Source organism: Eulemur rufifrons, chromosome 2, assembly GCF_041146395.1.
Source record: "Eulemur rufifrons isolate Redbay chromosome 2, OSU_ERuf_1, whole genome shotgun sequence".
Classification (NCBI taxonomy): domain Eukaryota; kingdom Metazoa; phylum Chordata; class Mammalia; order Primates; family Lemuridae; genus Eulemur; species Eulemur rufifrons.
In genome coordinates, this window is record NC_090984.1 from 113,072,877 (window position 1) to 113,099,446 (window position 26,570).

At 42.9% G+C, this 26,570-nt stretch overlaps 1 protein-coding gene across 4 annotated transcripts in view; it reads right to left on the reverse strand.

Annotated features, from left to right (window-relative positions):
* Positions 1-26,570, reverse strand: part of FOXN3 (forkhead box N3) — a 356,934-nt gene that overhangs the window by 5,297 nt on the left and 325,067 nt on the right. For 2 of the 4 annotated variants that reach the window (XM_069465209.1, XM_069465206.1), the window contains 2 exons: positions 22,223-22,288; positions 12,544-12,649 (listed from right to left, as the gene is read on the reverse strand). In XM_069465209.1, the coding sequence (XP_069321310.1) occupies positions 12,544-12,649; positions 22,223-22,288 (172 nt within the window). The remainder of the gene's footprint in view (positions 1-12,543; positions 12,650-22,222; positions 22,289-26,570) is intronic. The other 2 variants (XM_069465210.1, XM_069465211.1) reach the window with 2 other exon arrangements.

Below are 26,570 nucleotides of genomic sequence, written 5' to 3' on the forward strand. Positions count from 1 at the left end.
TAAAGAGACCCCATGGATTAAAAGGAAAATAGAAAAGAAAATTATTCCCCAGCCCCTGACTGGATGCCGTGTTGGGCAGAGTTTCTGGTACCACTTAGAACCACACTGCATGCCTGCAGAGATCCCGAGACCCACACCTGGGAATCCTGGCCTACACCAACCCTTTTAAAGACAAACAGAAACTCAGAGAGCCCCATGACTTGTCCGAGGTGGCCCAGCTAGTTCTCAGAGATGGTTCAAGCAGGAATCTGAAATATCTCCCTGTCACCCCCAAAGAAGGAAGTTTACTGTGATGAAGAAAGAAAACCAATACACTCATCATTGAAATTTCTGGATGAAAATAGATACACAGACATAACTTCAGGGAGTGAGAATTAAAACATAAACATATCTCTTACTTATCTGATGAAATTAACTTTCCCTGAGATTTTTAGCATGGGCTTATAATCCATAAATTACAAACAAAACTCAGCAGGAGGTGACAAGCTCCTTCAATTATTAATAACTTGGTGCAATATTATCCGTGCTGCTGCAAGCCAGCTGTACTGACTTGGTGTCAAACGCTCCCCGCTGCAGGGGTTGTCATTACAGGACGCCAAATGCTTAAAAGAAACCAGCCGTCCTGAACGTGTAGGAAGGTAAATTTCTAACCACCTCCTCAAAAATCATTCATTAAAACGAACATGTGATACATCTGAAATGCCTGCAATTTTTCAGTTTTAGCTGAATTTACCTGTAATGATAGTCACAATTATCATAAATTAGCATAAATTAAAGCCACCTGATTTTACTAGGCCTCTAAAAGTTTAAAGCACATGGCTCAGGCTGGGAGCAGTGGCTCACGCCTGTAATCCCAGCACTTTGGGAGGCTGAGGTGGGAGCATCGCTTGAGCCCTGAAGTTTGAGACCAGCCTGGGCAAGAGTGAGACCCTATCTCTACCCCCAAAAATAACAATAACAATAACAATAACAATAGTGGCATGTGCCGATAGTCCCAGCTACTTGGGAGGCTGAGGCAGGAGGGTCACTTGAGCCCAGGAGTTGGAGGCTGCAGTGAGCTATGATGATGCCATTGCACTCTAGCTCAGGCAACAGACCGAGACCCTGTCTCCAAAAGAAAAGACATGGCTCAACAAAACCACATGCTATTAATCTCAAATAAAAACCTGGTATTGATTCTCTCATCAAATAATGGGAAATAGCAAATATAAAAGTGAGGAAATCACATTAGTTTAAGCTGAGAACGAGCAACGCTTGCAACAAACAAGTTAAGGTATAAGCTTATGACATGGCCATTTTGCTGGTTTTTTCCTACCAATTAATTACTTGTTCCATTACAATATAATGAGCATGTGTCACCTCCACCTCTTACGTGGCGCACTAGGGTTCTCTTTGGAACTGATGGCTTTAAACCTAGAGGCTATCATTTAGGGTAGTCGTCCTTCCAAGGGATTTACTTGAGGACTCTGATCTTTTGCCAAATGTAAAAAGCAGATGGAATTAATGGGATTGTAGAAGCAGGGAACTGGAGCGAGTTCAATGCTTCTGTCCAAAACCATGCACAAGTAGAAAGACATGGAGGAAAATAGATGACCGGGGACTTCTACTTCCAGCCAGGTGGCAGGAGAGACATTTGGAAGGTACTCTTCCGACTATAATATCAAAGATTCTAGATAAGGTGCAACAACATATTTTAAAGCGATTGCTAGGTTCACCAGAAAAATCAGAGGAATCTCAGAGACCCACACACAAATGAAACATTTTAAAATAATCTGAAATGTGAGCAGTAGGCAACCAAGAAAGCCAGGGTTTCTCCAGAGCAAATGTCTAGCCTAGTACTGGAACAAGAGCCAAAACTAGTGCAGGGGAAGGGGGAAGGGAGCACCAGGAAGATTGATTTTGGCAGCTCCATGGTTACCGGTGACCCTCAGAGGGAGTTAAAGTGGCCTCAGGGATATTGGTCCCCCAGGCTCCCAATTAGTGAACTGGAAGTTGGATCTGATGCCACTACACAAAATGTGGCAGAGAGAGACAAAGAGATGGAAAATATGGAAGAAAGGTTGGACAAGATGAAATGTAGTAAGAAGAACGAATATAAATCTAACTGGATTTCCAGTGAAAAGAAAAAATGGGGATGATCTAATACTTGAATAGAAAATGGCTGAGAATTTTCTAGTTTTGATGAAAGATAACATTCTTCAGATTTAAAAGCCAACAAATCCTATGTAAGATAAATAAAATGAAATCCACACCTACACACATCATAGCCAAACTTTAGAGTATTTAAAAAGGACACAAAGATGATATAAGAGTAGCAGAAAGGAAACATATTACCTAAAGGAGAGTATTAATTAAGATGAAACAAGTAAAGCAGATGAAAACAGAACAATAATCTCAAAGGGAGAGAGAAAAAATAACTGTCAGCCTAGAATTTTATATCCAGTAACACTCTCTTCTAAGAATGAGGGCAAAATACGTATATTCTCAAACAAAAATTCAGGGCTTTAACTACAAATAGACCCTCTCACTATAGGAACTTCTTAAAAATGTATTTCAGAGAAGAGGAAAATGATCCAAAATGGAAGGTCTGAGACGTAAGAAGAAATAATCAGCAATGAAAATGTAAGTATTGACTATACAACACAACAATAATAATGAATAAGTGGCTAAAACAAAAACAAAAAACCCAAAACTGAAATAGAGCCAAAGTACTGAACAAATGCAGCATATCACTTGGGAGGTGGAGAGGAGTCAAAGCATTCCCAGAGCCCTATATTGATCAGGAGGTTAAAGATATTGATTAACTTCAAACATTTTTAAATATTCATGTTAAAAGTTCTAGGATCAACACTAAAAGAGGAGAAATAGAATGATGACTTCCAAACCATTAGAAGGGAAAAAAAGCAAAATAAGGAGTAGCAGGATCAATTTAAAATAATGCTAGAAAGTAAAAAGAATTCGGAAAAAGTGAGACAAACAGAAATGCAAAATAAGATGACAGAAACAAATCCAAACATGTTAATAAAAATGGGCTAAAACTCTTCAACTAAAAGGTACAGATCATTAGCACAGATTAAAAAAAAAGCCATATGTTGTTTATTAGAGACAAACCTAAGCAAAAGGACAAAGAAAGGTTAAAAGGATGGAAAAAGTAGTATTATGTTGTTACAGTGATATTAAAATCAGATAAGATATATTTTAAGGCAAAAATCATTACTACAGATAAAGTCATTAAATATTCATGAAGGTTCAACTCGCCAGGAAGATAAAATAATTCTAAACGTGCACACTTCCAATAAAATAGCTTCAGAATACATACACCTAAAATTGAAAGAGCTACAAGAATAGTCAAATCTACATTGTAATGGGAGATTTGAAGACATTACTCTCAGTATTTAACTGATCAAGCTCTTTCTCTCACATACGCACAACACATAGACACACACACAGAAGGTTAGTATGGAGACAATTTGACGTAATATATATGTGTGTGTGCGCGCGTGTGTGTGTGTATGTATGTGTATATATATATGTATATATATATATAAAGGGACTAAAAATTGTCAGCTAAAAGGTACAGATCATAAAACATATACTAATAATGAAAAAGTCATATTCTTTTGAAGCACACAGGGAATACTTCTTTAAAACGTTGATTCATACTAGACCGTATACCAAATCTTAACAAACTTCAAAGAAGCAGTATTGTACAGATAAATTCTCCGACCACAATGCATTGAAGTTAATAGTCAATTTTGAAGAGAGAACTAAAAAAAAAAAAAATAAAAAACAACCACATCTTCTTCAGTTTGGAATTTTTTTTTTTTTTTTTTTTTTTTTTTACTTTTTGTGTGTGTGATATATATATATATATATATATATATATATATTTTTTTTTTTTTTTTCTTTCTCCCAAAATGCATTCTCAGGCTACATTTTGGAAATTTTAAAATACACTTTTAAAAATTCCCATGAGTCAAAAAGGAAATCAAAATGAGAATTAAAAAATACTTGGAACTTAACAATAATGAAAATAAAAGATATTAAAAGTTGTGGGATGCCATAAGCAGTAGTTTGAAGGAAATTATAATCTTAAATTTTTACTAAAAGAAGACAAAAAGTTTTAAAAGTATTCAATCTAGACAAAGAAAAATAGAATGAATCCAAAGCAAGAAAGGAAATTATAAACAGCAGAAATCAATGGAATAGAGAAAAAAATGCAAAGTAGAACTAATAAAAAAAGTTGATTCTTTGAAAAAAAAAAACCTATGGCAAGATTAATCAAAAAAAGAGACAGTACAAATGAAACAAGGAATAAAAAAGGGATATAGCTACAAAAGATATTTTGAATAACTCTATGCCAATAAATTTGAAAACTTACATGAAATGGATAAATTTCTAGAGTTACCAAAATAAACTCTTTCCAGGTTTATCTAAGAAAGTGAATACTCCTCAACTCATTTTACGAGGCTAATGTAATCTTGATACTAAAACTAAATAAGGAGAGAACTAGAGAAACATGGGTCAGGAACAAAAATGCACAATTTATACATAAAATATTAGCTCACCAACTCTAGTAATATGTAAAAAATATAATGTATCATGAACAAGCATATTCAGAAATGCAAGTTTTGTTCAAAATGGCAAATCTACAATGTAATTCACCAAAGTAAAAAAAGAAAGAAAAATTTTATAGTTATCTTAAATGATGTAAACATTTTTGATGAAATTCAATAATCATTCATGATAAAATATTATAGCAAACTAGGAATAGAAGCAATTTTTTGTTATAATACAGTATAGTTCCCCCCAAAATCTTCAACAAACATCCAATCAATTGTGAATCCCTAACATGGCTCCCTTTAAAGTAAGGGACAACACAAAGATGTCTATTATCATTACTTCTACACAGAGGTCCTGGACTGTGTAATAAGATAGGAAAAAGAAAAGATATGAGAATTAGGAAGAAAAAATCCCCCACCATTATTTATAGAAGATATGACTTTGCACAGAAGAGAATCTATAAATTGTTAGAATTATTAAGGCAGTTTATTTAACAAGATTGCTGGAAAAAATCAATAATGAGAAATCAATTGCATTTCTATAGATCAGCATCAAATAGAAAATACATCATATTTATATGTAAAATTTACTGCAAGTACAAAGACCCAAGAATAGCAAAGACACTTAAAAATAACACGGCCAGAGAACATGTGCTACCAGACTTATGACTTACTATAAAGATATATAGTAATTCAGACAGTGTGCTATTCCCACAAGACAAGACAAATATGAAATAGGACCAAGAGCCCCCAAAACAAACTCACTAATAGAAAGAAACCTGAAATATATCAGAACTGGCACTTCTTATCAGTGGGGAAAGGAAGGGCTACTTGATAAATGATGCCAGGATAATTCAGTTTCATTTGAAAAATATTTAAATGTATCTCTACCTCACACCATAACTCCAGATAGATTCCAGACTTAATAAGTCTGTGATTATTATTAATTATAAAGGTGAAAGAAAAAAACTTTTAAATCTTTTAGGCTGTATGACCACAGAATAGAGATGTTTTTAGCCACCAGATTTCATAAAGAAAATGATTGATGAATGTGATTAATCAGCAAGAAAATTAAGAGTTTTTGTTCATCAAAAGATACTGTTAAAGAACGTGAAAAGACCATCCACAAACTTAGAAAATTTGCAACATATATAGTCAAAAAATACTAATGTTCAGAATATATCAAGAACTCCTACAAAGGTAAGAAAAAGAGAACCTAATAGAAAAACAGGAAAAATGTTGAACAGATAATCCATAAAAGAGTACAAACAGCTAGTTAAACATATGAAAAACTGTACATTTTTAGTAACAAGGGAAACACAAACTAAAGCACAATGAGATACCGTTACATACTCACTAGATTGGTGGAAATTGCAAAGTATGACGATTCTAGTTGTGTATGAAGATGTAGAGGAATAGGAACTATCACACTCTGCTGGTGGGAGTGCAAACGGATACAAGCACTTTACAAAACAACTTGGCATTACCTTGTTGAGCTTGCAAACACCCTACATACCAACAGTTTCCCTCCTGAACATCTTAAATAAATCTGGAGATGTGTGCAAGAATTTCCATAGCACCATTGTTTATAATAGCAAAGAATTATAAATAATCCAAATGTCTTTTTTTTAAAAAAAAAAATTGTGGTCTAGGCACATGGTGGAATATTATACAGCAGTGAAAATGATTCAATTACAGCTACATGCAGCAAAACAAATGAACTGAATGAGCAAAAAAAAAAAAAAAAAGCAAGTTAGAAAAGACATATATTATCAGTCCAGTTTAAAAAAAAAACCCTCACAATCAAGCAAAATTTAATGATATACTGTTTATATATACACCAAAAATACTTTTAAAAGGATAGGAACAATGAATATAAAATTTGGGATTGTGATTACCATTCAGGGAAGACAAAGGTATCAGTTATGTTTTCCTTTTTAAGTTGGGTGGTAGATTCCTAAGTGTCCAATAGTTATATGCTTAGTAACTCTTGTATGTTTCATTCGTTCTTGCGTATGAACCCAATACTGCATAAAAATGTGTTTTCAAATGAGTAGCCCCCAAAACCCGAGAAGATGATTAACAGTACCAAGAATGACAGGGAATACTAAGGAGCATGCAGAGAATCGTTTAATACAATTGTGTATAAAATTACTTCTTACCTGGTGTTCAATTTTACCTGGAAGGGGTTATTTGGGTCAATTTAATCTGTTGCTTTAAAATTCTTCCCCACATTTCTTACAAGATTCAGTCTAATTCTACCTGGGCCTCAGCTGTAAAATCAAGATGAGGTTTAAGATCCCTTCCACCAACCACAGGATTCCACGATCCAGTGGGCGCATGGCAGCAATGCACCATGGTGCAGGAGGTACGGGGGCCAGGTGGCCAGCCCTTCCTGGAAGCATCCAGGTCCTACAACTCCACGAGCTCTGCCTCAGTGGGAATCTCCGGGGGACCACAATTCTCTCCCATGAGCTGCAGATTGTTCCCCTAAAGCACTGAGATAAAGGTGATTTCCTCTCTGCACAAGATCACCTAACACAAATAGGAACGATCCTAAATTCTCCTCCATGAACTGTTTTGCATTTGACATAGTCCAGAATCATCAGGAGTTCAGAGGATTTTTAGATACAATAGGAAAAAGAGTCACCAGGACTTTACAAGGCATTAACCAATGCCATGGATTTGAAGTACCAAGAGCAACTCTAGAACGCTGATCAAATTTCACAGTTTGCTGGCCACTGTTTGGATTCCGGGACCAGAAGAGCCAAAAGCAAGGACTATGCTTTGCTGAGACAGGGGCCCTGGAGGGGACTCAGTGAATCCTCTGTCTGACTGGGTTTCTTTTTTTCCTTTTCCCTTAAACCTAGCTCTTTAGTATTTTCTCCTCTCCTCCCACTACAAAGCAAAATCTAATACTTAGTTTTGTAATTGCCCTCAAAGACCAGGATTTCAGAAGACAAAAGCCAACAGGTGCTTGGTCTTTAAAGACAAAACAAAATACAACACAAGAAAAGATCAGTGGCAAATCTTCCCTCAAGTCATATAATCAGAGTACAACCTATCTCAGACTGAAGGTTGCTGCCTTCTTAACTCCTGCTGTAAACATCTTCTCAAGGAGGAAGACAAACAAGACAGTGGACCAGGAACAGAATTTAGGCGGAGAGATGGGTTTTCCTGATGATTCTATTTTGACATGACCTTAAGAATTAATGTTTTCGATTGAGATAGGACCATCAATGCCCGACTTGCTTCATGGTCCATGGGCATTGCAGTTTTCACTTGAGGTCCTTGGACATGCAAATAAAATTACGCAGCTTTAGATGGTGATTAAATGGAACTTTCTTATAATTTTATAACATTCTGTGGTCTAGACTTTGTAGTCTAGACAATGGCCATCACCCCTCAAAGCTGATGGCTTTGCCAACAAATGTACATTGTGCTGCAGGTGGGCATAAGAAGTTCAGTCTAAACCTTCTCCTGAGCTTTGGGGCTTAGCTTCAGGTGCTCAGGAAGGGCATGTGTCCACGGAGGGCAGGCTGGGGAAGCCACATTATTTGTTTATCAAACACCTGCATAATGCTGTGTGCAAGGCACATAACTGTGTGTTATAATAATCCATGAGCCCATGTGTGCTTGCCCAAGGTCACAGAGCTACAGGATATGGACCCAGGAAACTTGGTTCCCGAGTTCATGCACGTAACTTTTGGGCTCTGTTGCCATATGAAGGGCCTGCCTCCCGTCAGCTCTCTCCCAATCCTCTCTGGCAAGCCCTGGACATTTCGTTCTTCTCTGCCATCAGAGTCAGCACATGGGGGTCAAAAAGAGCCCTAAATGGTTAAATGGGGGGTGCAGACCCAGGAGAGCTGCAATGGCCTGACACCTCACCACTGCAGCCCTTACCACTGCAAACGTAAGAAACTCGGGGCTCCTGTTTCCCCGGAAGGCCAGCAACAGTTTTCGCAGGGCTATAATCATTTGTTCCATTCAATGTAATCTCTGCAAGGGATTTTACTGGGAAAGCAGCTGTGTGCTTTAAGACGTGTGGGTAGTTATTTTGAGGATGATGTGTCTTGAGGATTTGATGCCCAGACAAATTTAAAAATAAGCAGGTTTCCAACATCTAAGGATGGGCCAATCTCTGAGGTTATTGAGTAAAAAGTCAACACCGTAAAGTCAATTACACTATTGACAGATACTCTTACAAGGAGATTTCACATCATAATTATATGCAAAGGAACCCAGCAAACAGAAGCTGTGTAATGATCAGCTAATAAAAGTAACACTTCATCTATGTCAATAACAGTTTCAGAGTTAAGACAAACAAACATGGCCTTTGCCACTCAGTGGAGGGAAAAAAAAAAATCCCCGAAAGATAAATATTTTCACTTAAGGAGAAGTCACTTAGACTCACACAGAAAACCTGTCACACAAAGGAGAGTAGGAAATTGGTCTTTAGTGGGTGCTAATGACTCTCCCCACCCTCCCTAGGCCTCTGCTGAACAGAGGGAGGGGGGTGGGGGGGTGGCAGCCCGTGTAAACACGCGAACACCCACAGGATCCCTGGGCACTGCCCGTGTGCCGGCAGACAATATTCGGTGTTGTTCTGTTCTCCACTGGACTGCTTTCCTTTTAACCTTGGCTGAGTTTAGGTTCAACTGACATGTGGCCAAATGAAAAATTATTAAATTACAATGAATGTGAAAGAGCAAGACAATTTTTTTCCCTCAAACATTTCTTAATGGGTTTTACATCGCCACTGATTATGTAAATGCCTACATAGCTATGCTTGTGTTCGTTCTTTCTGAAACCATCTCAGGGCCTACTCTTTGCCCTACAAAAAGAAGGCAAAGATATTATGAGCACGTATCCCTAATCTCACAGAGCTTACTAGCCTTCTCCCCATAATTTCCTTTAAAACTAAGGGGGCAGGTACAGAATAGGTATTTGGACAATTGACTGGGAATGCACAATGGTTTTCTTTATTGGTTATCTCTATTTATGCAGATGATAACTTGTCTAGTTTCTGCAAACTGTGGTTGCACATTTTACCAAAATGATTTTGCTCAGAACGCCTATCATGTCCAGGAAGGTCACTCTTTAATTAGACCGTACATGCTTTTGGACAGACACCGGGCAAGCTGTGCAATTACAAAGCTATTGTCACTCAGCCTCAAACCCAGCCGAAACGCTCTTTCCTATGGTGGAGCCGGGGCGGGGGCTGGGCTGTGCAAGCCACATTTTGCTTTACCACTTGGCTCCATGCTAGTCTCCGCCACCAGGGGGTGCCATAGAGAGACTGTGAAGGTGAAGCAGGGACTAGCTCCTGCCTGTTTCCTGTCCCTGTGCCACCCCAGCAATGCCTATGCACCTCAGTGACAGCAGGATTCACTCCTGCAGTAGCTGCTGTATCCAGTTTGCAGTTTTTCCAACACTTGCAGGACCATGTTCCTTTGGAGGCACCAGCATCACTGGGGCCTCCTAACCAGAGGTCTAGACCCCAACCTCGTACCCTCCGCAGAGGTCTGAGTTTCAGCTCCATGGGTGCAATCATTCCAACCTCTTCCCTTTGTCCCCTCTGCCCTCCAGGTGGTAGCTGCTTCCTGCAGTTGTTCCCTCCATGATATCCTGAGTTCTCTTTTCATCCTTTCAGTTACCTGCTTAATAACTTTCTACCTGCTTAACAGTTCTTTATGTTAAAGTCTCTCTGTTCAAATACCTGGTATGGTTTCTGTCTCCTGACTCGACCTGACTGATGCACACGTCTAGCCCAGAAACTGTTCTGTGGCCTTTCACTTTGGAGGGAGAACAACAGAGGAGCTCACTGGGTCGGGTGAGTGGCACCTCTTTAAACAGAAACATGACTTCGTGGTTTTGTTGGAGTGGTTGGTTATCTTCTAACCAGATCATAACCATAAAAAAACCATCAATATTGAAAATAAGGTGGTTTTTCACGGTTTTTCACTAGAGGGTATTAATCAGTACAATGTGCCACAATATACGCCACGAGAGCAATAACTGCAATTAGGAGGCAGTTCCTGCTGAATGTCAACCCGTGGTCTGCCTGGCTCTTCTGTGTCCTTCCCCAAGGAATGGCGGGACCCCCAGTGAAAGCGACTCTTGCAGGCGCTAAAAGAATGGTAAAGACGATAAACTAGAGGTCTACGTTTAGAATCTGATAATGAAATACACTGTTGCTCCAAGCACAAGCAGTCTACGGTCTCAAAGTCTTATCAACCAGAAAGGTAAACTAGGAGGTGAGACAGGGAAGAGCCTAAGAAAGAATGAAAATCGGAATCAGTCTCTTTCATGATGTGAGGCAAAGGCACTGGTGTTTCGGCTTCACGGAAGAGGCGTGCCACTTAGGAACTCAAGAATTACTGATCTAAGAGTAACCAGGACAGACAGCGGAGAAATACAAGAAAAAGACCCCATGAATTTTTGGGAAGTATCCCCTTGTCAGGTTAGAAGAAATGATATGAGGTTTTATAACCTATACCTCTTCTAATTCCTAACCACGTCCTTTTCATGTCCTACCCACCAAAGTCTGCCCTGGAGACTCAGTGACTTCCGTCCTGGCAAAAGTAGGCTGGTTTGCTGGAAGAGTTAAAAGACACAAGCTCATGGAGAAGCTCCACATGGCTGTTTACACAAGGAAGTCTGATTCTGCAGCTCCCTCAGGCCCAGCTACACAGACTTTCGGGGATGGCATCCTTGGGGACGTGAGACACCATGACAGCAGAATGGCCTTCAGGTGCAGACTTGATCCAGACACGCAGAAGACAGGAAAGGGGCATTGTCAGGAAGGGAGGCAGCTCAGTGACACAGGTCTTTCCTAAATGAGCAGCCCAAGCCCGGCACTGCACGATGACTGATGAAGCATCGGTCCCCATCCTCAGTAAGCAGACAACTGAGGACAGACAGGGACATGCAGGGAAACTGCTACCATCCAGGGCCACACATCAAAGGGCCACAAGTGAAGCAGAGGACTGATGAGTTCACAGCAAAGAGAAACGGTTTCTGACGCTAGCTCAGAGGCCACATTCAGAAAAGTGCTGGGAAGGAATCATCTTTGTGATGGGTCTTCAAGGCCCTGCCGCCTTGCATGTGAAGGCAGAGGGAAATCGACACACAGGAAACTGTATGAATATACATTTGTATGCACGTATGAATTGGGGAGCAAACTTGGCTCGAGAAGGGAAGATGGGGGAATGTCAGGGTGATGCAGCAGGAGTCACAGCAGGCAGTTTTGCAGATGGCTGGAGAGGCACGTTTTGGGAAGCTGGCCTGGCGGTGGCGGATGGATGGGGCAAGCGAGGGCAGCAGAAGCAGCCAGCAAGCGGGAGGAGGCTCCAGCGATAGTGCATGTGAGGGTCCAAGCTAGCAGTGGACTCGGGTCTGGGGCTGGCAGTGGAGATGAGTGTGGAGGAAAGAAATGTCCCAAGGACGAGTTCATGTGGTTTGGCAACCGGCCTGATTCTCGGAAGCAGGGGAATGATGCCACCTGCTATTTATAGACCACTTACCAAAGCACGCTCCGCACGTGATTTTGCACTTGATTTCACTGCAGCCCCTCCTAGGAGGCTCAGGAGTTTCACGGATGAGAGAGCTGAGCTCCAGAGAGGTCAGGCACCAGCCCAGAGACACAGGATGGGGACATGACAGGGCTCGGTCTAGAGCTAGACCCGTTAGCTTGGCATCTAACTAACAACCGGCCTGCCATTTCCTTCTACCCACGTTACCCTGCCTTCTTAGAAAAAAAACTTACTTTAGCTTGTCCCCGTCCCCTCATCTGCAAAGAGACCAGGATAACTTGGTGGCCCTAGAAGAAGCTGGCATTTGGACTGGGGGTTCTGGGGTTACTTTAGCATTTTTGAACACCCAGGCCACTAACTAGCTTGAGCGTGGTGCTCTCCGTCCCTGGAAGGCCCCCCCCTCCCCCCCACTCCGGACAGATGCTGCCGGCCCGCGGCTCCCTTACCTCATGGCGGCCGTCATCCCGATGGGCGTGATGGGCAGCGGCCGCACGCCAGGAAACAGGCCTCGGCTCAGAACCCGCGCTCCGTTCTGTATCACTCCTGGAGGAACTGGAAAGGCAAAAGGGAAAAAGACACCATACGTGAATTCAACTGCACACATCTCTGTTCAAAGTCCGAAATTTTGGGTATACCAGAGAGAGAGAGAAGAAGAAAGAGAGGGGAACGCACACACAGCAGAGAAAGAAAGAAAAACATGTTCTCTCTCTCTCTCACACACACACACACACACACACACATGGACAGAGTAACAGAAAAAGATGCTAAGAGACCAAGACAGACAGCCAGAAGGATAATTCGGTCAGCAAAGTCAGACCAATAGCTTACGACCAAATTATTGATACCTAGGTTAAAAAAAAAAAAAAAGGTAAGTTTTAAAAAGTGGGCTTCAAATATTACCTTCTTGCATTTATTAAATATACCCTTTTACCTTAAGTCAGACCCTAATGACACCTCAAAAACCGGGACGCCATAGGACAGACAGCAGGTGACCAAACAAAAGCACTTCCCCATGCTTCTCTGGCCATGGTCAGAAGCTGAGAACATCTTTCTACCTGTCCTTCATTCAACAAGGAAAGAATATAGTGAAAAATAAGAGAAAGTCTGTTTTACAAGTTACTTGGCACCTCAGCCCTCACAACACAGTTCACCCTCACAATGATCGTTGTCACCTGGGGAAAGGCCCCCTCCTCAGTGTCACTGGGAGGGAAGTGACGCTGCTCAGACTCTCGCAAACTCCTCCTTCCCCAAAGTTCCCCCAAGCAAATCTCCCAAGAGGTCTCTCTTCATCCCACCTTCTCCCAAGCACACTCATCCCTGGAGTAGCCCTAAGCCAACCTTCTTGCCAGCGACCATCAGATGCTGTCCATTTCCCACGCAAACTCCAAGTAGCTTGACACCAACCTGACTTTGCTTGAGGATTTACATAACAGGAGAACCACAGGGAAACTCTGATAGTCGACCTTTTTTGATCTCCTGAACAGCAATTTCATCTGGTTCAAACTAATATTCTGTCTCTTGCTGCACCTACCAACACCCCTCTATATGTCTATGGGGCCAGGCGAGCATCACAAAGTGAGAACACTGGCAGATTTCAATCTTAGTTCTTCTGGTATGACTTCGTGCAACTCCAAATCTCTGCTGCCCTCTCTGCAGAGTGTTCTTCCAAGACCCCTTATGCTGCCTCAGTTCTAACACTCCCCTGAGCCCTGGCTATGCCCGTGTAGCCCCTGCACAGTCTCATACAAAGGCAAGATGGATAAACTGTGCTTTTTCAAACCAAGACCACTGGAAAAGCTCTAGAAAATTATTCATTCAAAAATGAAAACCACTCTGGATATTAAGTTTCTAATTCTAAAGCCAATATTATTTGTATAGAATAAATACTTCTTACAAAACACATTGCCTACACATACTTTTTTTTTTTTTGAGAGGTGTCTCACTCTGTTGCTCAGGCTAGAGTGCCGTGGTGTCAGCCTAGCTCACAGCAACCTCAAACTCCTGGGCTCAAGCGATCCTCCTGCCTCAGCCTCTGAGTAGGTGGGATTATAGGTACGCACCACCATGCCCAGTTAATTTTTTCTATTTTTAGTAGAGACAGGGTCTCACTCTTGCTCAGGCTGGTCTTGAACTCCTGAGCTAAAATGATCCTCTTGCCTTGGCCTCCCAGAGTGGTAGGATTACAGGTGTGAACCACCACACCCAGCCTATACATACTTTTTATGTACATAATTTTCAGGTCTCTAAGAACGTGTTTTCAACCCTTTAATCAAAGGTCCTTCATGTAGCGTGAATGTCTACTCTTAAATATGGGATAATTTTATAGACTATGGATTCCTTGGGCATTCTGTTCCTCTTGCTAATAATTTTGCCATTTCTCTTTTGGATTTGTGTAAGGCCCTTGTGACTAGGTCTTACAAAAGGTGAGATGGGAGATAAAATTGAAACTTTTGCCTAAGTCAGTACTACTGGTACAGTTAATAGTTCCACAATCCCCCCGTCTCTTACTGTAATTAATTGTGAGAGTAGGTGGAACCATCTTGCTTACCAGGCTGATTTTAGATCAGATTACCTGAGGCAGAAAACTTACCAAATACCTTAAAAACATGGAACTGTTATAATATGGTATACAGCTAACTATCATATCTTGCTCAGTTGACGAGTTCTCTATAAGGAAGAATGTCTAAAATTTATATTATCTGATTTCAAGACTTCCTATAAAGTTACAGGAACCAAGACTGTGTGGCATTGGCGTAAGTACAGACATAGAATGATAGAGCAAAACAGAATCCAGAAATAGACCTGCACATCCGTGGTCAACTGATTTTTGACAAAGGTACCAAGACAATGCGATGGGGGAAAGGGGAGTGTTAGAACAACCGGAGATCCATTTGGAAAAAAAATGAATCTTGACCCTTACCTCACACCATATATGAAAATTAATTAGAAATGGATGATAGACCTAAAGGTAAGAACTAAGATTTGTAAAACTTCTAGAAGAAAACAGAGGAGGAAAAATATCAAATACCAATAGTTCTCAAAAACAGACATATGCAAAAGACCAGCAGAACTCTGGGGTTTACAGATAGGTGCTTCAGTCTATTATATGTATGTATGTTGCCTAAGAAGATGCGCTTTTTGTTTGTCTGTTTTGGGGATCGTGGGAGAGAGGGTTTCAATAATTTTGCTGCATGGTATTCTCTTAGAAATGGTCAGATAGCCACAGGTTCAGTTTAATTCTGATCTAATATATCTGCTACAGGGATATCATGGAGAGCAGCAAATAAATCTGATGTAATGAACACTGATAAATAATGTCAATATTTAAAAACTGTACCACAGCTATAATACTTGTAGTAAAAATTATTGCAGTCTTATATACAGATTATATCAATTAATTAATTAAAACTTTTAATCCTTGCCTATGGATTAGGTGATGGAGATATAAGATAACTATGTATTAGGTGATGGGGATATAAGATAACTACAGTTAAGTGGGAGAGCTAGAGAATGAAGGAGGCTACAAAAATCGACTTTGGTAAATGTTAGGATGGGGCTACAGGCAGAAAGGATGGGGACACCTGACCCAAACTAAGGGCTGCCTGGGAAGACTTCCGGTAGGAAGAGCCATCTAAGTTGAAATTCAGAGGCAGGGGAATAGCACATACAAAGACCTGGAAGAAAAAAATAAAAGAAAAAGAAAAGTACAGTGTGCACAAGGAACTAAAGTTATTTTGCTACTGCATATGATCCTAGATGGAATGAGATGCGTTTGGAATTTATCCCATCAGTATCGGAAAAACCATTAAGGGGTTTTAAGCAGGGAACTGCCCTGTCCTGGGGCAACGGGGAGCCAGAGCCCAGTGTCAGACCAACCTGGGTCTGCGTCCTATCTCTGTCAATGACTGATAGTGTCCCCTGAGCAAAAATGGGGGGCAAAAATGGCATTTACCTCATAGGGTATTTGGAGGCTTAACTGTATTAGATAAGACACTAGTATTTAGAAAATGCATGTGAGTTATCAATATCATTGTCATCAACAACGATCAACATCCAAAGAGTGACTCTGAGGCGGCCTGTGCTTTCTCTACTTCAGGTGAGCTGAAAACCTGCAAGAGCAGAATGAGACAAATCCCAGACCAGGACGGAGAACTCAGCATCTTCCCGATGACAGAGTTGCTCTTGTGGCACTTCTACTCCCTTGTGTGTATCGTATCAGAGTCATCCCTGTGGCAAAACACCCAAAACACCTAAAATTGGACAATGACTTGGGAGCCCTGGTGCAGGAGGAGAGCGAATGGAAGCGAGAGAGCATGCATGGTTCTTCCTACCTCTGCCACAGCCACTGTGCCGTTTGCCACCAAGGAAGAAAAGCAGCCCTGAGGACAGAGTTCCATGGCAGAGTCTTCTGCCCAAATGCCCAGGACCTTGCAGCACCAGGGGCCTGACCAGCAGAAAGCGAAACGCGGAAGGGAAGCCAGTTCCCCCCAAGGACCCCCCAGAGACCACATTCTCTAGATGCTCCTTGTCTTATGGGACCTTGGTGAGGAAGTGTAACACGGTGGATCAGAGCGTGAGCTCTAAGCAACACGGCCTCAGTTCAGTCCTGCCCCATCACTGGCTCTGTGGCTTTGGCCTCGCACCTTCACATTTCTGCACCTGTTTCCTCAGGGTAAGGCAGGCACAAGCCTTGTAGGATTGTTGTGAGGATTACATAAGATAAGCTTTGTACACTGCTTGGCTCAGTGTCTGGCCCATTATGTAGGCTCATCACCATCATCACTGTCATGGTCATCGCCACACTTCTTCCAGCATCCCGTATCCCCTCCCCAGCACCCCCTTGTCAATTATCTACAAGGCACTGGGCTTCGTGGGGTCAGGACATGGGGAAATTCCTCCAGCCTATTATGCTTCGCGTAGTTATCCCTAACTCGGCATTTACCCGTGAAAGCATCTTCCTGATTAATGAACCATAGTCACTTCAAAGAGAATCTCATGGACACAGCTATCCTGCAGCATTAACAGGCTTTCCTTGAGCTATTTCCTGAACCTCACAAGACTTCTGGCACGGAAGCTCGGCTCTTCCTCTGAATCCTGCAGCCTGTTCTCAAATGAGCTGCAACTAAATGCTGCCTCTGCCAACCCTGGCATTTCTCAGTCCTCATCACTGGCAATACTCTCCATGTTGAGATGGCGGATGTGTTCATATTTGCTCACCGGCTGCCAGAAGCCAGCTGTGACACTTCACTGTACCCCTATCTTTTCTCCTTTCTGTCCCCATCCCCAAGTGTCAGGAATGTGACTTCTGAAAAATGAGTCACAGCCAGTCTAAAATGGCTCTGTCTGAGAAAGGCATCCCGAGGTCCACAGTTTGTGACTTTCGAGATGACGGGACTTGGCAGGACACTAGAGCATTCTTCAGCCCTTTCCCTATGGGCACATCGACTCGTCCCCTTCCTTTTGCTCTTTCCCTCAAACCCTCCCGAGACACTTAAAGACCACCATGTTTACAGCCACCCCACCCCACCCGATGTACTGAAATGCGCTTGGGCCCAGCCAGTAACAGACATAAGAAACGGACATTTGAGATCAACCTCCCGCTCAGATTTGTAGCTCTCACTAGAAAAGGCACAGGTCTAACTGTTTGTTAGGTCAGTTGAATATCAGGAGAGAAGACCCAGGTCTGAGGCTCTCAGGTTGCTGGGATAAGGTGCCGGGGACATCCGTGCCAGAGTTCCCAACACTTGCTGATCAACCGCGTTCTCTCAAGGTAGAGAGTGACTCCAAACTTTCGGATTTCAACTAGCAAGAAAGCAACCCTCACGTGTAAAACGAGAGCCAAATCAAGCCGCACCGCTCCCTGTAGATGCTGTGATCTAAGTGTGATAACGTAATCCTGAGAACCGTTAAAAAATAAAGTCTCAGGTTTAAGACAAATTCTCCTCCATGCTGTGCTGTCCCTCGGCCCTCCCCCGGCCTCCCTCCTCATGCTTAGCTTCCTTGATTTTTCACAACTTCTAAAATTAACCTCCGAGCCCCTACTGCTGCTGTTGGAGGCCGGCCCTGGCTAACTCTCTCCCAGGCCATAAGCTGAGCAGCAGGCGATTCCGATAATCCTTCCCTTTCCTAAAGGCGGCCTTTCCACTTGCCCACTTGGAAGCGTGCTGCCGAGGGGGCCGGCCTGGGGGGACACGGCCTACTTCCTGGTGGCCTTTCTTCTACTGTGCCCGGTGTGTCTGACATACACCCCAGCTCCAGGCAGGGGAGAAACGCCTCCCCTTACCCGGCCTCCCCTCGTTCCATTTTGTTGTTCTGTTTATTATCTAGAGTTCGTCTCTGGGAACCTTCCAACCAGGGGTTATATAAGCCTTTGAAGATGAGTAATGGTGATCTGGCTTCTCCTGACTTCCTAACAATTCCTCCATTGGGGTTAAAGATGACTCACGGGGCTTGTCAAAGGGGAACTACAAAGCAGGTACTTAAGGAGATAGTGGAAGCTGGAATTAGTCTATGCAGCCACTTTTGGGGGAGGAAAGGGGAGGTGGATGGGTTTGACTAGAAGCGTACTCCCAAGGTCAGGAGGTAACGAGACAGCCATGCCCTGAGCTGACTGTTCTGGAACTAGCATCCCAGAGAGCACGTGAGACCCGAGGGTTCTCCTTGCAGAATCTTCCCCAAGCTGGCAAAGTCTGAAAAGGCCAACGTCACATGCACTGCAGGTGTTGCTGGGGGTACAAAATGTTGCAGCCTGGAGTATTTATTAGGTGCACACTGCTGCCTCCTTGAAAGGGAAGCATCAGACTGAAGTGAGATGTGGAGGGACCCGTGGAGACTCCAGCCCAAGGAAGACAGTGTGCTGGGCTCCCCTGGGGCAACGAGGACCCTCGGGAGACAGAGGCTTGCGCCAACAGGGGTTCTCACCAGCTTTGGAGCAGTGTCCTCCGTGTGGCCTGCTCAGCCTCAGACCCTGGACGGCGGCCAGCCTGCCAGCCCTGAGCTAGCTCCACAAGATGCTGAGCAAGGGAAGGAGGAGAGGAAAAGATCTAAGTGGCTGCCATCTGGTGACCTGAAGTGGAGTGGCCCACGAAGGGCGATGACAAAGGAAAAGCCTTTCGAGCCATCCAGGCCAGCCCGTAACTGCTGAAAGCGAACAGTGGCTAGGGTGGCAGCCCCCGCGCAAGCAGGGGCACCAGGCACCCCGGGAGGTGAAAACAGAGGCTATGGATAGCACTGCACGAGAAAGCTCTATAAACAGAGCCCGGCCATGGCACCAGCCCGAGGGAAACACGGGCAGGCCCTGCACAGACAGGAAGCCTGTGCTCTCGGAAGCCACGCTCCCCCCTCGTGGGCAGTGGCAGGACCCCTGAACCAGGAGAAGGCCCAAATAGAACCACACTGCACACGTGCACGCAAATACCACTCTGCAGGCCACCCACACACCATCACTGAGGCTGACTGGCTGTGGCCTTTAACCACTTTTTGACCCGGAATCACATCTCACTCTTCTTCCAGGCCTTGGGCAACGCTGGCAGGGCAGGGGATGGTGGCTTAACACTCCATGTTTGTAATGCTTCTCCCTTAAGAAGGCAAAACATCGCCTCAACTCCCAAGGCAAGAAGCAATATGTGATGCAAGATGAAAATAAAGGCGTGTGTGGGGGGTGGGGAGGGGGCAGAGTGGAGCAAGGAAGAGCTAGCGCAAAGCAGCGGCCCGTGCTGGAGATACATACCTCTGGGTGTTTATTGGGAGGATGGGCCACCTGGCTTCCAGGTGCACAGAGCAGACATTCGATGCATCTTCATGCCCTTCCTACGGTAGGCTCCAACCCCGAGGGGCTTTACGACCTGCTCATTGATTATGCTTACACTTGACCTCCAGGGAATTGTACTAATACAAGGGCTGGGGGTCAAACGGGAAGGTAAATATAAACCTGGTGTCCCTACCCTCTGCCCAGTCTTTACATTTATTTCTCTGCTGCTCCTGCCAATGAGCATCTCCTTCTGCAACTTTTGTAGGCACCCTGGTTCTTTCCTTCCAGGGCCTGGGGCCTTCAAGAAGGCTGTGGCTGAGTTTCTCACACAGCAGTAATGGCCTTCTAAAAGTGATCCTATGGCTTCAAAACACGAACACTGAATTCTTAAAACTCAAATTCAGCATTTCAATATAAAAAGAGCTATGGATACCTTGGAAAAGGAATTATTTACAGTTTGAGTGTTATAGCGATGGAGAGGGGAGAAGTTCATTTAGCCATGACAACATTAAAAACTAACTTGGCAACTAACCAGGAGTGACCCTTTTTCTTTTCTACCTGCAGTCAAGAATCCAGTAATAATGGACTTTTATGGAAGATGCTAAGGATCTCTAAATGATCAATCAATCTCCTTGCCTTTTCCATAAACCCCATTTTCGCTCTGAACCCCAGTAACCAGTTCATCAGAAGTATTTTTTTTTTTAAACTAATGATCACCGTGTACAGTGGCTGGGTGCAAAGGAAGGTGCGCCAATCTTACACGGCTCTGATGAAATCAGTTTCCTTCCACCATGAAGAGGTATGCAACTTAATTTTAGAAACCCTTGTAACTTGATTACAATCTGGTCTGTACTTTTCCTGCCATACCATCTAGGACTGCAGGTTTTTAAAAAATATGTATATATTTCTCTGAAACTTCAAACATCATTTAAAAACCACATTCCAGGTTAACTGCTAGTTGCAGAACTGCACCAGTTACCCATTTGTGTAGCAGTGGTGTCTGCCTGGCAGCGGTGTGGGCAGCCTAACATTGCGAGTGCTGGCAATCTCAGGGTAGCGAAGAGAGAGAATGAGGATTCTGTACCGTTAGGAGCAGGTAATGGCAGCTCCAGGCAGAGGAATAAATCTCCCTGAGAGTGTTCGGCTGCATCTCTTGGGTCTTTTGAAAAAGGAACAAATAAGAAAGGATGGAGTCAAACTTCCTAAAGCTGTCAGGAAGGCTGGGACAAGCAGGGGTGGGGGAATGAAGGATAGTGTGGACCTCCACGTCAGTCCATTACTGACAAAAGACACCTGTTGTGTATCTGAGCATGGATGCTTTCCTGCGGAAAATACGATCGTCTCCAAAAGCGAGGAATTCCCATCACTTAGGAGGCTACACAGCCCTCAGAGAGCCAGATCCCCAAACCAGCTGAAGGCCCAGCTCCTAGTGGTGGTGGCATGGTGGCATGTGCCACTTCATGTCACCGTCTCCAGACCAGTGTGTTTCCTCAATAAGAGGCTGTTAACGCAGCAATGTCCTGACAGCAAGCTGAGAAGACCCGGGTGGACTCACTCTCTGTCTGCTCAACAGGGTCCTGGAGGGGTGTGGGATGTGGGCACAGGCACCAATCTCAAGGAGGAAGGGACAGGTACCTCTGTTTAAGGTCATTTCTCATCATTGGGGAAGCAGACCTTTCTAAAACCACAGTAGGCTAGCTCCAGACGTGAGGAAAAACATCAGATGGTGGATAGAAGAAGTCCAAGTAAAGAAAAGAGCTGTCTCAAACTTGACATTGTCCACTGGCCAACAGAAGGTGAGGGTGGGAGCCCCCCTCTGCCCCCTATCTATGGCAGCCTGGGGGACTAGGTGGAGAAGACACAAGGTACCATGGTTTTATCTCAAGGCCATTGAAGGTGCTGGCAGGCCTTCCTCCCTAGACTTCTCTTCCAAAATGGCAGCCTGGTATTAATGAGGTCCCAGAAGGGAAAAAATTTCTAAAAACAGATACTGCTCAGCCCCATTACAGTTAAGCTGGCCCCACATAGCCTCTTCTAGCAGAAACTATGAACTCACAGGAACAATTCCTGCAACAGAAAAGGAGGTCTCTCTGCTGGGACTCATTATAGGGCCTGCTTCCCTTCCCCCAAGTCTTAAGCCCTGAAATGGTATTAGAACTTTCTCATCTTGGAAACACACCTATGCATTCATTCATATATATGCATGAATGCGTGTTGATATGCATATGCATGTAATCATGCACTTGTGTAGTTTTTAAAGTGATTCTAGAAGGGAAGTTCTACTTGAGCATTAGTTCTTCCTATGACCTGGTGTATAAATGAGAAGGTTAAGTTCACAAACTATGGTGCTGTAGGCTATAGAAATATCTACTCACAACCTGCTTGTATCTCAGGGGGAGTATTCAAAAGCATCATGGCACTGGCAGCATCAATGTCAGGATCTGGAAAAATCAACCAATAAATAACATTATTTACAACAGGGCTGGTGTGTGTGTGTGTGTTTTTCCCCCTGTAAGTTACAGTTTATGAATGCAACAGAGAAAAAAAAAATCCAGGAACCAGGTGAGCTATCCCAAAGGTGACTTTCTTCCAATCTGGATTTGAGAGGAAGAAAAAGCATTCTAGAATGAGATCTGAGGGGCACGTTAGTGAGTTTTTCATCAGACAAGCACAGTCTCTTCTCGTTTTGTTAATTTCATAATTTGCACTGTATGTTGCTGATAAGTTGCTGATCTCTGCACCCCTGCAGCTTTTACCCTGGGGTGAGGAGCAGAAGAGTCAGTGACAATAGGAACTTCAGCCACAGGAATCTTTAATGAACTGGGGAAAGCTCACAGCGTCAAGTAGAGAAAGCACTAAATACACCTGCATCTAGTGAGATACAAACAAGACATTTGGTCATTTCCATTTGTTGGCAGAATATAAACTGTGTTTTATGAGGTTCTATACTTGCAACAGCGGTGGTGGTAGTGATGAAGGCGTTTTTTTTTTTTTTTTTCTTTAAAAAGCACTTAAAATATAAAGATAAAAACTAAGTTCTGATGTTGGGGGCACAATGTCTGCTTCCACATCTATTATTGTTTTTAATATGGGCGGGAAAAAAATACTCATCACTTCATTGCTGTAATTCTTAATAGGTTTCTGAATCCTTACTGATCCACCAGTTGACAGATGGCAGGTTATATAGAGACAGAGAAAAATATTATCCCTTTATAACTAAATTCATTTTCCTCTGAGAAACAGCAGCGCTGCTGCTATGGAAATGAAGGTCACCATGGCAACGGTAAACAACCCCCAAGAATGGTCACTGAATAGGCTGAAAAGAACATCTGCCCCAGCGCAGCGTCCCAGCTGCCCTGGGGCGAAATTCACTAATAGTGCGGTGATGCCGCGTGACAGAGGCTGCCGCCTGTGCCCTGTCCAAATAAATGAAGTGTGCAATTGAAGTCGACATCAAAATGCCTCCCCTTGCAGACTACTGCCTCTGTGTCCGCTAAACCCAGTGACTAATGATGGGGGAGGGGGGGCTCACACTTGTCAGTTTTTGTACAAATTACATACCAAAAAATTCAATTTACTACTAATGGCTCCATGGCACTTTATTTTGGGTATTATGCTAGAAAATTACTTCTTTACTGCTTAAAAAAGTACATTTTTCATACTTTATATGTGCAGTTTAATTCCAAGGGAGTAATGTGATGCAGTATAAAGGCCCACAAGCGATTAATAATGTGGATGACGCTGGTTCCAGAAGACAAGGTCTCGCGAAAAGGAAAAAAGTAAAAGAACTTGACTCTGCAGGTTTTTTTTTTTTTTTTTTTTTCTATTTTGCCTGCAGGAGGCCTGTTATTTACACTCCACAATGGAGTAAAAGTTTATTTTAATAAGTATATGTCTGAGAAACAGGTAAATTGACTTATTTGGCAACTCCTGAGGTGATATTCCTACAACAGTCATCATTCCCCACTGGTGTATTAGTATATATCAGTAGAATGATTAACTGAAAAACTTGAAGTTTTCCTCACTGCTCCTGGGGTTCCCCCCTCCTGCCCCTTGTTCTCCCCCCAGGGCCCGTTGCCAGGAAGCAGGGACTCTTGGTCCCTGCATTGTTGCTGGCACCGCACAAACACGAGGGTCAGCAGTTCCCCGGAGGTGCTGTCGGGGCCTCTGAGCCTTTCCTTCCTACTCCTACATTTGCAAAGAGCCTTTGCCTTGCTCAGGGAGCAACCAAGAAAACACACTATTTCTTCTCGCCAAGCAAAGATTCTTTGCCAGCTCTGAGACTGTGAGCACTACAGGTGGTTGGCCTGGCTGGATGGTCCCCACCTCTCTAGGTGAGTGAACAGGAGGTTTGCTGGGGCCAGGACAAGAGCAAACACAGGTGAGAAGTTAGGAGTCTTTTCCTAGTTATTTTGCCATAAAATTTTAAAAAAGTAGTTCCATATTCTCAGGAGGAACGACCTCAGGAGGAAGGTGGAGAGGGCCACAGATAAAAAGAAGACATAATGAATGAAAGGAAAAAGAAGGATGAGACAGGGAGCCTTAAAGGAAGAGTGTACCATCAACGCTCAAAAATCTAGGAGAACCAAAGTGGGGCAACCCAAGGTGCAGTTGAGGGGGAATGCTTTGGATCCACAGAACATCCAATCATGAACTTCACTCCCACCCAAGCCAAATAAACACCTAAACTGTGAAACAAAACAAAGATGCTGAAGACAAGTCCACCAGTCTTTCCTTCTATCCAGATTTGCCCTGCCTGCTGCCTCCACGGATAAAAATTCTGATGCTATCATGGAGCTCGGGCTGGTCTCCAGGCATTTTGGGCAGGCGCAACATCCAGCATTCTCCTTATCCCGTTCAGAATGCATTCCTGCAGCCCCGCTCTCCACTCCGAAAGCATCAGTTCCTGAATAAGTAGGCCCATGGGCAGAATGGAGCAGAGAGCAAGGCTTGGGATTCTCCCTTCTTGACATCTTGGCCAGTGAACTGGCAAACACAAGAATTGTAAATGGCGGGAGAAAATGTAAAATGTAATTACATGTTTGTGCACACTGGCACACTACAGCGTCAGTCCTTCCCCAGGGGGTTACTGAGTGCCATCCTTTTAAAAATATACTTTACTGAGGGATGATTTACATACAATAAAATGTGCCCATTTCAAGTGTAGAGTTTTCTCAGTTCTGGCAAATTTTATATCAGTGTTACCACTACCATAATCAAGATAAACAGCACAACCAAGACCAGTCTTCCATCACCTCAAAGTTTCCGTGAGTCCCTCTGCAGACACACCCCCAACCCCCACCCCGGGCTTGGCAACCACTGATTTGCTTTGTTATTCATCCGTGATGTAGTATCAGTAGTTCAATCCTTATAGCTATTATTGCATAGTACTCCACTGAATGGACATACCATAATCTGTTTATCTATTTACCTGTAGATCAGCATTTGGATTGCTTCCATTTTTGGATATTATAAAAAAGCTGCTTGAACTTTTGTACCAGTCTTGTGAACATGTTTTCAGTTCTCTTGGGTAATTGCTGATAAATACATGTTTAACTTTATAGGGAATTGCTAAACTGTTTCCCAAAGAGGGTGTACCACGTATGAGAGTGTCAGTTGCTTTGTATTTTTGCCAACACTTGAAATCATTAATCATTTAAAATTTTAGCCATGTAGTGGATGTGTAGTGATATTCATTGTAGTTTTCATTTCTATTTCTCTAATGACAAATAATGTGAGCATCTTTTCATGTGCTTAATGGTCATTTGTATATCTTATATGAAAAGTCTGTTAAAGTGTTTTGCCTTTTTTTTTTTTTTTTTTTTTTTTGTGGAGGGGACAAGGTCTTGCTCTGTTGCCCAGGCTAGAGTACAGTGGTGCAATCATCACTTACTGCAACCTCAAACTCCTGTTTTGCCCATTTTTTAATTGGATGGTTCAACTTCTTATTAATTAAGTTCCAATTTTTCTTTAAATATTCTGAATGTAAGCCCTGTGTAAGATGTATTTTTTCTCAGTCCAGGGTTTACCTATTCAGTTTCTTAATAGTAACTTTGAATAAGTAGAAGTCTTTACTTTTTATGAGGTCCAATTTACCAATTTGTTCTTGTATACCTGAGTGTCCTTTGTGTCCTAAGAAATCTCAGCCTTTCCCAAAGTTGCAAAGATTGTCTCCTAAGTGACATTGCTTTTAGTTTTCATTTACTAGTGTACTATAATGTTTTCCAGGTTCAATACCCAGATTTATAGGTAAATGAAAATGGAAGTAATTAACCAGACCTCTTTCCTCATCCAGTAAGCTGTTTTGGCACAGATCTCCTAGAATTGTAGAGACCAATACCAGTAGGACCCTCGCTGGCTCCTGGTGTGAACACCAGGCAGCCCAAGAGAAGCCTTAGTCAGGCATGTTTCCATGGAGAAATGTCCTGCTTGTCACACTCTGGCACCCTGTGTGTGCTTGTCTTCAGAGCCAATAACCTCCCATCTCTCGTCTCCAAAGAGATGCTACACTTATACTTATTAAAATGCCTAAGTTTTCCCCCCTTTTTAAAAATCATGAAAGTAATGTGTACTCACTATAAAAAAATACATTAGGTGGATATAATTTAAGAAATAAACGCCTTCCCAACAGATCCACTCCCAGACTCATATTTTCTTGTATATGTCTAGAAATTGTCAAAATAAGCATTTATATATATTCATTGAAATACCAACACATATATT